This window comes from Danio aesculapii, chromosome 24, assembly GCF_903798145.1.
Source record: "Danio aesculapii chromosome 24, fDanAes4.1, whole genome shotgun sequence".
Taxonomy (NCBI): Eukaryota; Metazoa; Chordata; class Actinopteri; order Cypriniformes; family Danionidae; genus Danio; species Danio aesculapii.
The window spans coordinates 40,035,436-40,048,379 of NC_079458.1; the positions used below are offsets into that span (position 1 = coordinate 40,035,436).

The 12,944-nt window shown below is 37.9% G+C and overlaps 1 protein-coding gene across 2 annotated transcripts in view; it reads right to left on the minus strand.

Annotated features, from left to right (window-relative positions):
• Positions 1-3,134: 3,134 nt before the first annotated feature.
• Positions 3,135-12,944, minus strand: part of f13a1a.1 (coagulation factor XIII, A1 polypeptide a, tandem duplicate 1) — a 45,424-nt gene continuing 35,614 nt past the window's right edge. For both annotated transcript variants that reach the window (XM_056450782.1, XM_056450780.1), the window contains exons 7-15: positions 12,546-12,723; positions 12,315-12,453; positions 11,352-11,455; positions 9,009-9,097; positions 8,746-8,899; positions 7,632-7,910; positions 6,925-7,085; positions 6,699-6,835; positions 3,135-4,324 (exon numbers count right to left, since the gene is read on the minus strand). In XM_056450782.1, the coding sequence (XP_056306757.1) occupies positions 4,183-4,324; positions 6,699-6,835; positions 6,925-7,085; positions 7,632-7,910; positions 8,746-8,899; positions 9,009-9,097; positions 11,352-11,455; positions 12,315-12,453; positions 12,546-12,723 (1,383 nt within the window). In that variant the 3' untranslated portion in view covers positions 3,135-4,182. The remainder of the gene's footprint in view (positions 4,325-6,698; positions 6,836-6,924; positions 7,086-7,631; positions 7,911-8,745; positions 8,900-9,008; positions 9,098-11,351; positions 11,456-12,314; positions 12,454-12,545; positions 12,724-12,944) is intronic.

Below are 12,944 nucleotides of genomic sequence, written 5' to 3' on the forward strand. Positions count from 1 at the left end.
TTTGGTTAAAGGCCGTACTACCTATATTAATGACTGTGATGCTGTATCCTAATTTACGCATTCATCGGACCATTTATAGTAGTATCCTTGCACCATATCAGTTGGAGATAAAGCAGAATTTGATTAATGACATGCCCACATTTTTCTTGAGTCTTGTTCCTGCGTTATTGATGATTTGTTTGTGACTTAAACACTCCACTATAATAATAAGGCTTGTCTGAGGTGAATTGAGGTAAGCGTATTCTGAGTAGGATGTTTTTGGTGCGTCGTGAAAATTCTGTTATCCAAAAATACCCCAATTACATTGTCAATTAAGTAAACAATGCACAACCGAGAAGTATATGATGCTCTAACAGTATGTTGTTTTCAAAGATTGATACATTTGACTAATTAAGATGTAGTCATTATTTCCAGGCCTTACTTCAAAACTATATGCTGTATATTATAGGCTCAGTTAAAGATGAGGAATCATCTAAATGGGCTGAGATGAGGAGTTGGCTATATGTTACAACTGAGAGAAAGGTAGTGATGTCTGTATCACTGGAAAAAAAAAAGTTCGTACCCCACTGACGTCAGCGGAATTTGTAGCCAACCAATGAGTACTGAGTATTGATGCACACCAATTTTTTTTTTTCAGAGACACTGACTTCAGGAGGAGAATACTAAAAAGTTACCTAGGGCATTCTAGCTGAAGGAGAATCCGACCAGTGAGTAGAAACCGTGTGCTGAGTAATTAGGTCCCCTGACAGTTCATTTAGAGTCCAGACTATACATAAGCCAAGAGACCGATGCCCTGAGGACTGTTCACAATCGGATCTAAATGTCTTTGGTGAATGACAGTACGGTTGACTTTTAGTATTCAACGCATGGTGAAAATGAATATGTGTGTATTCACGCAAAGATGCATGTCACGCGGAGCAGATATTGTGTGTAAATTCGTGCACAAGAAAAATGAGCAGTTGCACAACCCATGGACAAATACCTGCATAATGAGTTGCAATGCAGTGAGCGATGCAATATGGTGGATTTAATTTATAGAGAATGCTAAGGGAGTCTAAACAATGGTAGGTTTTTAATTCATTTGTCTCCATCTTGTGGCGAAGCTGCGCGATAACATTTACGATGTATCTGGGTTAGGAGCCCTCTTTGATCAAAAATGTAAATATTTTCATGCAGATCAATAATATAAGACGGTGAGTCTTGGAGAAGCTCAAAAACCCTGAAGTGATTTGTCAGCTCGTATAAACACCGACATTAAATGAAGTGTCATTTCGACTGCTCAGGGAATCCCAGTTTAATGTGTTTGTCCCCATCCTACCCAGCAATTACTAGCTTGAGAGGTTTTCCGTGGTGACTCATTGGGGTGGGCGCGGGGAGACAGAAAGAGAGAGAGAGATGGAGAAAAGGGGGATTCCGGTATTCCTGCAGCAGCATTGATGCAGCACAGCCCATGTTTCATTAATATGGAGGCAGTGGAGTGAATGAGGTAAGGCGCCGATTGCATCAGCAGAGTTTCTTTCTTTCTTTCTTTCGTAAAAATGGGATTGCTTTGAGCAGTGAAATAGAGGGACAAATAATTCCTAAACAGTGCATTGATGAATTAGTTTTATTAGTTACTAATTGATCTATTAGTCACTAGTTCATTCATTCATTCATTCATTTTCCTTTGGCTTAGTCCCTTTATTCATCAGGGGTCGCCACAGCGAAATGAACCAACAACTTATCCAGCATATGTTTTACGTAGCGGATGCCCTTCCAGCACACTGGGAAACACCCATACACTCTCACATTCACACACACACACACACACACACACACACACACACACACACACACACACACACACTCAGTACGGCCAATTTAGTTTACCCAATTCACCGCATGTGTTTGGACTGTTGGGTTTGTACCTGCTCTAAGGTGGCAGGTAACCACTGAGCCACCGTGTCACCTTACTTGTTAATTAGTTAGTTATTAGTAACTAAGAAAGTTATGGTAATAACCACATTCATTAATTTTCCTCTATTTTGATAGCAATAGCCATCTTCCAACAATCCAATCGGTTCCCCAAGAATAAAATCATGCAATGCACTACTTTATTACTCATTTCGGCACCGTTCCAATTGTATGTACGTCACATATGGGAAAAAAAGGACAATCATAGATTTCATTGTATTCCTTAGACTTTAAATAGGTAATTTCTTTGTACATGTTATCTCTAAGATAAATGCTTGCCTTTATAAACTACAGTTTGCTATAACACTTGGGTCCAAAATGGACTTTTCTGTTTAATTATAATGGGCTCTATCATACACCCGGCACAGCTAAAACAACACAATTCTTGAGGGGGGTTTTAAGGACTACTTAATTTTTTTTATATTCAATCCACTTAAGTTTGTAAAAACCGGAAAGTTAGATTAATTTCTTCATGTTGTCTGAACACAAATCGACTGTGTGGAACCCTGCATGTTTCACAGCGCTTCAAGCTTCAATCTTTTTGGGTATGTTATTATTGGCTATTCATTACCATGGCCTAAAGCTTAACCTGAAAGTATTAATGACAAGAGTGTAAGGTGTTGAAATCTGAACAGAGATTTGATGAACAAATAACAAAGACAATGGTTTCATGCTAAACGTTTATTATTAGTGTATATTAGTAAATCACTCCATGGCATTAAAGCAGATAAAATCAGCATATAGTAGTTAGTACAGTTATCCAATAACTATATAATTATATGCAATGAAAAATTCATATAATGTTGATTAACATTTAGTTTAAGTGGAAAAATTAGGCTTGTGCATTTAAAAACCAGAGTGTGTGAAAAAACATTTCCTAACACATTACTGTTTCCGGTTTTTGTTGATAGACTATGTTTTCATATGAGCACACAGCAGTTTTGGACACACATGGAAATAGTAATGTCAAAGGCATACCTGCTAACACTTCTCTCCCTTTTTTTTCAACTTTCTTTTTTTAATTTTTTTTACCAGGAGTAATGATTTATTTCTCCACACTTTGCTAAAGAATTTTTAGACCTTCAGGTAAGTTGGGATGAAAATGGATATAAATGTTAATCACATGAAAGTATTTATAGACCATATCATCCTCATAAGAACCAATTTATGTGTTTGAATTGTGTTTGTTTGTTTGTTTGTTTGTTTGTTTGGTTGGTTGGTTGGTTGTTTGTTTGTATGCTATAGTGATACCATCCCACCCCCAAAATTAGAAATGACCAAATTGGACCCCTCAAATTCTTAAACTTGCGCTTCTTTGCTTCATTTCATGATTTAAGCAGCTTCCAAAAATAATATGACAAGATAAGAAACCTGTTTGAACATTATAGGCATACACATATAATGAGACCTAGAATTTACTTATTCTAATTTCTTAAAGGGGACGTATTATGCCACTTTTCACAAGATGTAAAATGAGTCTCTGATGTCCCCAGAGTATATATATATATATATATATATATATATATATATATATATATATATATATATATATATATATATATATATGAAGTTTGAGCTCAAAATATCACACAGATAATATTTTATAACTCTTTGAAACTGACCTTTTAGACTTTGATCCTAATTGTGGCTTTTTGGTGACTGTCGCTTTAAATTCAAATAAGATTGTGCTCTTTTCAAAAGAGGGCGGAGCTACAAATGCCTGTGTGTCAGCATATTGGCAGATTCAAAAACAACACTGACTTACTAAGCTAATGTGGAAGATAATGGGCGGGGCTTTCCTTCTCTGATGACACGTACAATGTAAAATGTCTATCAAAGTGTATCTGCTTTCATCAATCTGATTATAAAAAATACAATTGATACATATTTATCATTAGAAGCTGGTTATATTCATCAACTGTTGCCACACTACTGCGTTTAAACCCCTTAAAAAAGTGATTTTTGTATAATAGGTGCCCTTTAATACTCTTGACTAAATGTTTCAGACATGTTTAAGTCTTTAAATTGAACAGGTCCAATGGAAATTTTGAAACAATCTATTTTTAACAGTCCAGAGTTAGCAGGTATAGTTATTCAAGTAAAAACATGAACATTGGCTTCAACAGAATTGGTTAAGAAAGCAAAGCAACACAATAAATGGTACTGAAAGCCCTTTCGGTCCTTCCTCTCTTTCTGCTCTATCTTTTCTCTCCGGTTCTCTTGTGGGAATCAGTTAAGCACGTTGATTTCCAGCTGATTGGTGATCTGACTCAGTGGGATGCAGTCCAGACAGCCTATCAGCACCTTCTTCCCTGGAGAAGAAGGGGTGATGGTGTCTTTATATTTCACTGAGCCACCAGGTGCAACAGTGCTGTAAGTAGAAAATGGATATAGTATGAATATAGATAGATAGATAGATAGACAGACAGACAGACAGACAGACAGACAGACAGACAGATAGATAGATAGATAGATAGATAGATAGATAGATAGATAGATAGATAGATAGATAGATAGATAGATAGATAGATAGATAGATAGATAGATAGATAGATAGATAGATAGATAGATAGATAGATAGATTTCAGCGCATTGGCATCTATCAGCATGTCACTGAGCAGAGCAAAAATGGTTGACGTTGTCCATCCACAAGATGGCGGCAGAGACTGCATAATAAGCCCTTAGAGGAGAAAAGATCTGGATATTTTAAACTACAGCTGATCACATTATTATAAAACAGGTGACTTTCTAAGTTGATCTCTCTCTTTTGTGTGTTGTAGTTCTGTATTTATACCATAGTAATTGTAGTGTATTGAGTGTCAGATGGCACTCGCATATCAGGAATGTTTGTATTTCGTGTTGGCCACTCTTCGTATAAGCCTGAGTTACTTTATTGTTGGTCATCTGTTTGTTTCTAATGAGTCTCCTGTTTTCGTTACTGCAGACTATTTCAGTAAAAAGAAAGAAGGAAAGAAAAAATGCCCTCATGTGTTTAGCACTACAGTAATCTGGTAGGGATTGTGCTGCTTTGGCTTTTTCAGGGTTAATTATTGTGATCTCCCGATTGCAACAGAAAATACTGGGAAATCTCTGTAGACTGATGGCATTTCATGCTGTTCAGCCTTATAATCTTAAAATGTGAGCAAAATCAGCTGTTTTGTCATCATTTTAGACATTACGCAGGAGAATCATTCAAATACTAGCTCTAAAGTGATGTTGGTGAAGTAGCAATGGTTTCTGCTGTTCTGACGTCAGCTGCAGATGTGAATGAACAGTGGAAGAAAGTAGCTCCTCATACAAAAGGATTTTGAGACTCTCCGTCTTTGATTTTCTTTTTTATGCACATGATTATGTGGTCAAACTGTGGTATAAGCGCAATATCACACTCGTAGCAGTTCGATATGGCTGTATATTGTCACTGATTGGACACTAAGGCACTCCTCCCACCAGTGCTGATATAAAGCTGTGAAACCAAAAGAAATAAGATCCTTTAAGAAACATGCTAAATCTGAGCCTGGACCACAAAACATGTCATAAATGTCAATTATAATTGATATATATATATATATATATATATATATATATATATATATATATATATATATATATATATATATGTATATATATGTATATATATGTATATATATATATATGTATATATATGTATATATATATATATATATATATATATATATATATATATATATATATATATATATATATATGTGTGTGTGTGTGTGTGTGTGTGTGTGTGTGTGTGTGTGTGTGTGTGTGCTGTATTTGAAAGCTGAAAATAGCTGAATAAATACACTGATGTATGGTTTGTTTGGATTGCACAATAGTCTGGAATCTGAGGATTCAAAAAATCTCAATATTGAGGGGAAAATGCCTTTAACGTTGTCCAAATTAAGTTTTTAGCAATGCATATTAATAATCAGACAATAAGTTTAAGTAAGTAAGTCATATTTTAGAATTTTCTGTGGATACTTGTATTTTATTACATGTTTGATTTCTCTGTTGTTTTTAGAAAAGTGCATTATAAATAAAATTTATTATTATTATTATTATTAAGTTTTGATATATTTACTATCATAGGAATGTCTTTGAGGAACATGATCTTTACTTCTAACGATTTAGGGCATAAAATAAATGTTGACCCAATCCAATTATCCAATTATTGTTGGCTTTTCCCAAAAAAAAAACTGTGAATCTTTTGTGGTCCAGTGTCAGAAATATGCACTATTTATTTTTACAAATGACTCGGTGAACATCAGCGCTGTTTGTTCATTATAATACTGTGTTTTGTTTTGTTTAGTTACCTATTGAACTTCATTCATTAATTTTTTTTTGGTTTAGTCCCTGTATTCACCGTGGCATGAACCGATAACTTATCTAGCATATGTTTTACACAGCGGATGCCCTTCCAGCTGCAACCCAGTACTTGGAAACACCCATACACACTCATTTACACACACACACACACACACCACGGCCAATTTACTTTATTCACTTTTCCTATAGCACATGAGTTTGGACTGTGGGGGAAACCGGAGCACCCGGAGGGAACCCACACTAACACGGGGAGAACATGCAAACTCCACACAGAAATGCCAACTGACCCAGCCGGGGCTCGAACCAGCGACCTTCTTGCTGTGAGGTGACAGCGCTAACCACTGAGCCACCGTGTCCCCTGTCTATTAAACTTGTTTGCTTAAAAAAATGCATTGCAGTTCATTCAAACTTACTCATATGATTTGACTTTGGTTGTTGTAAGACCAGCTCCATCAAGACGAAGCTGAACATTTTTCAGCGTGATGTTATAGGGATTTTGGAATGACACGGTGACCATGAGATCCCTGCCAACCTGGGGCACTCCAGTCACCTGTGGGTCAAACATTACAACGACTAACATGAAATATCACATCTATCGCATGCGTTCTGTGATCGTTTATGTGAGCATATACACAGTACCTGCATCTTGAGTTCAGGAGGACGGAGATTGATAACTCTCATTGCTGAAAGGGACTTGCCAGTTTCGTTAACATGCCCATGCACCACAAAAAGCAGGTTGGATTGTTCCACAAGGAAGGACATGTAGTCTGCAGCTTGGACTTGCATCGTCACGCTTGTAGCTGGGAAATAATTCAGAAATATTAACTCTTACAGTATGTGCTCTTGGGGATGTTTTCATCCACTCTGGGGTGATTTTGATCATTATTTTGACCACAACTTTCTCTGTGTTTCAGCAATAGGGAGGATTTTTGCTGACAAATCTTATTTTGACACATATTTTGGGAAAATTCTTTGGAATTTTTAAAAAACTCAACAATAAAAACACTCTGCGCAAATTGACTACCCTTTCGTTATGTTGGGGGCTGTTTTTGCCCCATTGACTTACATTATAATGCAATTTCATTGATAGCAACTCATGACAGCATATAATCATGCATTCTTGATTGTTGGTGGTTTACCCTGTTGGGAAGAGGTAAAACTTGTAATTTGTACTGTCAATTTATTAGTTACAGTGCAAAAAAACTGATGATCAACAGTAAACATTGCAAATTGTACCTCTTCTCAACAGGGAAAACCAGCAATGCTGTCATGGGTTGCTATCAAAAAAGGCATTATAATAAAAGTCAATGGGGCAAAACAGCCAATAAACATAAAGCCGGACTCACTTTTCCAGGGGTCCACAGTTGGACTGTAGTTCTCAAGCTTGAAAGTTGAGCTGGTGAGACCTGTGTAGTACACCGCGCAGCCAGTGACAGTGAGACTGACGGTGCAGGTTTGGCTGGTCTGGTTCTTTATGTTCATCGTCAGCGTGAAGTTGTCCCCAATTTTGATAGTTTCAGCCTTGATCTCGATTTGCACTCCTGCTTCAGGGAGAGGCGAGTATTTCCTCTTAGGAATGCCCCGCCGCTCGGCCATGTGCATGGCACGTTTGTCATCAGCACTGCCTGCAGTCGGAAAGAGTGTTGAAAGATGGATGAGGAGTGTGTAATCATCCAACGCTATATCACAGCAATTCATAACTTTGATTTAGTGGCTAATTTGTATTCTCATTCCTTCATTTGAGTAGGATCTGTGTCGAGTTTCTTCACGGGTGTTTTGTTTTTTCTGAACGCTACATTAATGTACAAGTAGCTAAAACTCGCTCATTCAGAAGCAGGAACCGGCGGACATGCAACAACTTTAATCATGAGGTAAACACAAAACTTTTCATCTGGAGCTCCTTTACAGACTCCACACTTGTAAACACTCGCTTCATCGGACTTGCAACTCTCAGCACCGCCCACGCTTGTCATTGCTACCAAGCCGACCAATCACAGAGCTTGCGCTACAATTCGTTGAGATTTGTAGTTATATTTTTTGAGAGGTGCGCGTCAGTGAGGGCTATGCGACCACGTAAAGGCTGATCCAGACCATAAGTGTGCACTTGAGTTATAAATCAGCCTTTAGGGGTCATACCACCTTTTAAAGATGCTCCGTTTTCATACGAATTAAGTTGTATGAATTATTCAGACAATTTGTAATAAAGTTTCCTCATGAGATTGGGGTGGATCATCTGTGTTTACAAACTATGTACACACAGATTTGATCTTATGCCCCATTTACACGTGGCGTCAGAGTCAACGCTTCCTATTCACTTAATTATTTTTTTATTAGGCCCTGGGCATACATGGTTATTGCATATGTGTGGTATAAGAATTTTATCTTGAATCATAAGAAGGCTGTATTGTTGGACGCCTCTACACAGAAATCTATAAATGAGGCCTCAGACATGAATCTTACCTTTTGGATATTTATAGTTTAAAGTGATGTCATCATAGCCGTCAGTGTTGGCGCTTTTGGTGACAATGAGCTGTCCCACATATGTGGTGTCCACGTGGACAATCTTTGAGTTTCCATACTTATCAAACTGATGGAAAACCACATCACTGTTCACCTGGAGAAAGGAGAGCATTTCAAATATAATTTTCGACTGAGTTTTCGAGATCTTTGAAACTAACGAAGTTTTGAGGGAGAAATAATCTGAGAATTGACATGTTTCTGACCTCTGCGAAGACAAATCTTGAATCAAACGAGTAGCTGAGATCTCCCTCTTTGATGGAAGTGACAGAAGTCGGGCCACATCGATAGAGACCTGAAAGAAAGAAGGAAAATATTTTGTTTCTTGTTTAATTTCTCGCTGTATTTTAGTATCACTGGTGCATTTTTTATAAGGAATGTTATCAAAGATTCGTTTTTAGGTCACACTGTGATGCAAATGCATGAAGTCGGAGCTCATGTGAATAGCAGGGGTTAACGGTGGAAATATTACGACGATTCTAAGGGCCCCAGTCACAATGTTGCCAGATATAGTTGACTTTTTCCAGCCCAAAAGCTGTCCAAAACCCAGCCAAACCCGCAAATAATACCCAAAATATTAGATTTATATTTTATATACCTTTAATTAATTTAAATTGAAATTAAGCCAGTTACTTTTACTGTCATAATGTTTAACCATACAGCAACCAACAACAGCAGTCACAGAACCACAACAAAAACCAGATCACGTCGAAACCTATAACTACCTATTAGAGTTTGTTTTACTTTCCGAACGGGGTATAAATTCACCCCATTTGGCATTTTAAAGTCTTTTGAACATAATCAGGTGCTGCTTGTCAATCAGACAACACTTCATTATTTGTTCTTGCTGTCAAATGCAAAAAAATGATCGCTAAAAGTGTTTCGGTAGCCCGCTGAGTTTAACTGCAGGCGCTGCGTGATACTTGTGCACGTAAAGGGGAGTCAGATTTGTCCGGGGACCCTGCTGTACCAAGACTGTGTGTGTCCCCTTAAGACTTTTGAGGGTTATTGAGAAATGTGGCTCTTCACAGACCTATGCTGTGTTTTGAGTGCCGCTCAAGTAGATGGCAATTCAAGTATGGCATCTACTTGATGACATAAGGCGTAGGGATGCGTAGGGATGGCATGTAATCAACTAACGTGAGAATTTATACAGAAACATTACAGAACTGTACCACTTCATTGAATGGAGGATAAAACATTCTGCATGAATGAATAGAATGAGTGTGTGCAAAATATGCTTCCAAAGACCAAGGCATTAACAGAGCTTAGCGCGAAAAACAATACAATGCAACATCATAGAACCTTATCGCTCATTAGTGAAAACATGGTCCAAGACTGCGGCAGAGTTTCTCGAAAGTGCACAACGCTATTTAAATGTTGCTGCATATGTGACAGCAACCAATCACCTGTGCCATGTAGATGATGTGGTAGGGTTGGACCCATCAGCCTGAGCATGCATAGTGTGTAGACTTCATACACTCTCAGAAATAAAGGTATGCGAGCTGTCACTGGGGTGCTACCTTTTCAAAAGGTACAAATTTGTACTTAAAAGGGTACATATTGGACCTCAAGGGTGCATATTAGTACATGAAAAGTACAAAAGTGTTCCTCTTAAAGTTGTTAGGTACTAATATTAGGCATGGGACGAAAACTGTTTACAAGGTATATCGTGGTTTGGAAAAGTCAAGGTTTTAAAACCGCCACAATCTTCTGCTAAACCATTCCTAAGGTATATGTAAGATAGTTTATTTGATTTTTTTTAGGACAACAGTATCTCCAGCAGAAAAGATATCCAAAGATGTCATTTTAATTTCTAAAGAATTCTGTGGTTTTGAAGCTAATGAAGACAGCAGAAGTCAATGATTCATTTGAATTGTTTAGCTCAGGGGGTGCCCAAACTCAGTCCTGGAGGGCCGGTGTCCTGCATATATTAGTTCCAACCCCAATTAAACACACATGAACCAGCTAACCAAGCTCTTTCTGGGTATACTAGAAACTTCCAAGCAGGTGTGTTGAAAGAAGCTGAGCTAAACTATGCAGGACACCTAAGTTTGGAAACCCCTGCTCCAAAATATTTGAAATGTTTCTCAGAATAAAATATATTGTGCTCAAAAGGGATTTTTTTTGTTTGTTTTTTACCCAGACATTTAAAAAGAATATAATTTAGAGCAGTAATCACAATACCGTCAAACCGTGATATATTTATCCAAGGTTATCGAGGTACCAATATGTACAAATTTGACCTTTTGAAAAGCTACACTCTCAGAAATAAAGGCACAGGAGCTGTCACTGGGGCAGTACCTTTTTAAAAGGTACATATTTGTACCTAAAGGGTCCATAATGCTACCTCAAAGGTACTTTTTAGGTACATTTGGACACTGATATGCACCTTCGAGGTACCACTGTGGACCCTTTGGGTACAAATATGTATCTTTTGAAAAGGTACTGCCCCAGTGACAGCTCGCGTACCTTTATTCCTGAGAGTGTAGAGTGAATGATTATTAAATTTGTATATTCAGCTATAGAGAGAATGTCTAGGATCCTACCATCACTGGTCTCCTGAGGGGTGCTGTCAGCCACCTGCCAGCCAGAGTATTGGTCAGACAGATCAAACCTCTTTATGAACACCTCATTCCAGCAGTGGTAGTTCCTGTGAAAGATAGTAGGATATCATTGGCTGTGTTGGAAAGTTGAAATGCTGCCTCTGCATGATAACAACAATGAAAATGTCAATCCAATGATCATTTTTACATCCTGTCTAGTCTAAGTCTCAGATGTCATGCCTTTTGTCCCAAATTTCTGTTCATTTCTAAACATAATAGTTTTAATAACTCATTTCTAATAACTGAAATCGCCACTGAAATCTCCTGGTGAAAGATTGATGTGACAATTTTCAGTTTCATAAGGGCCTTTACAGCATCGATAATGTAGATTTATAATTAGTTCAACAACAAAACATCAGTAAATAGCTGCTATTCCACCTTGCCTGCGTTACTGAGCTGAAGTTGCTTTTATATTCACATTGGGTCATTATTGAACAATCACAGCCTGTGCTGCGCTCACTATATTGTTTACCACTACTCTGAATATTCACTCTGAAATAGCATGCAAGTATGGTTTAGTAATAAGTGTAATTCCTGCACGCCACCAAGCTTACAGTGGTCACTTTAGGTGCATGAGAGAGTGAGACCAACGATCATTGCATGCATGAAATATTGGACATCATGACAAGCTCTGCTGCTACACAACTGAAAACGTGCTGATATAATACAGTTTTCTGTTCAGAATTGTAGCATTATAAAGTTTTCTAAGTGGCAAATGACATGATTTAGTGGGTCTCTGGCATCTTTAATGTACATGTTCGCGATTTTAGGAGGCGTGGCTTTGGACGGCAGGGATTGTGCTTCAAACATGTAATGCTATCCGGTTAGCATTTAGGCAGATCACCTACTGAACCTTTAACCATCATGGCCTACTGTATCAGATTATATATGCATTGCATGTCTCACCAGATTGAATCTCTTGTCTTTTTTCTGTTCACACTCCCATCTGGATTCAGCATAATGTTTGCCTTTATGTTCCCTCCATTGTCGTGAGCAGAGCAGTAGTTGGTGATGACCCGTGAAGGCATCCCGAGGGCGCGGAAAACTAGATGTGACCATCACAAGGTCATGGGTAAATCATTTTGAAAGGGTCCAAATAAGATAAGCATTCAAAGAATGCACTGTTTTCATACTCACAAGTGTTGAGCGTGCCTGCAAACACCCAGCACTGAGCAAAACACACAGGCGTACCCCCCTGACTGGCATATTTGAGCAGGATTTCAGGACTTCCAGTCCAGGCGGTGGGTGCTGTGCCACTGGAGTAATCACCACTCCAGTTTCCAGCCAGGACACCATCGTCATCTATGGAATTCATCTGAAATTACACCCCCAAAATGTCTGAATGTACATGCCATGTGTATTTATATACAGTTGAAGTCAGAATTATTAGCCCCCCTTTGAATTGTTGTAAATATTTCCCAAATTATGTTTAACAGAGCAAGGAAATTTTCACAGTATGTCTGATAATATTTTTTCTTCTGGAGAAAGTCTTATTTGTTTTATTTTGGCTAGAATAAAAGCAGTTTTTATTTTTTT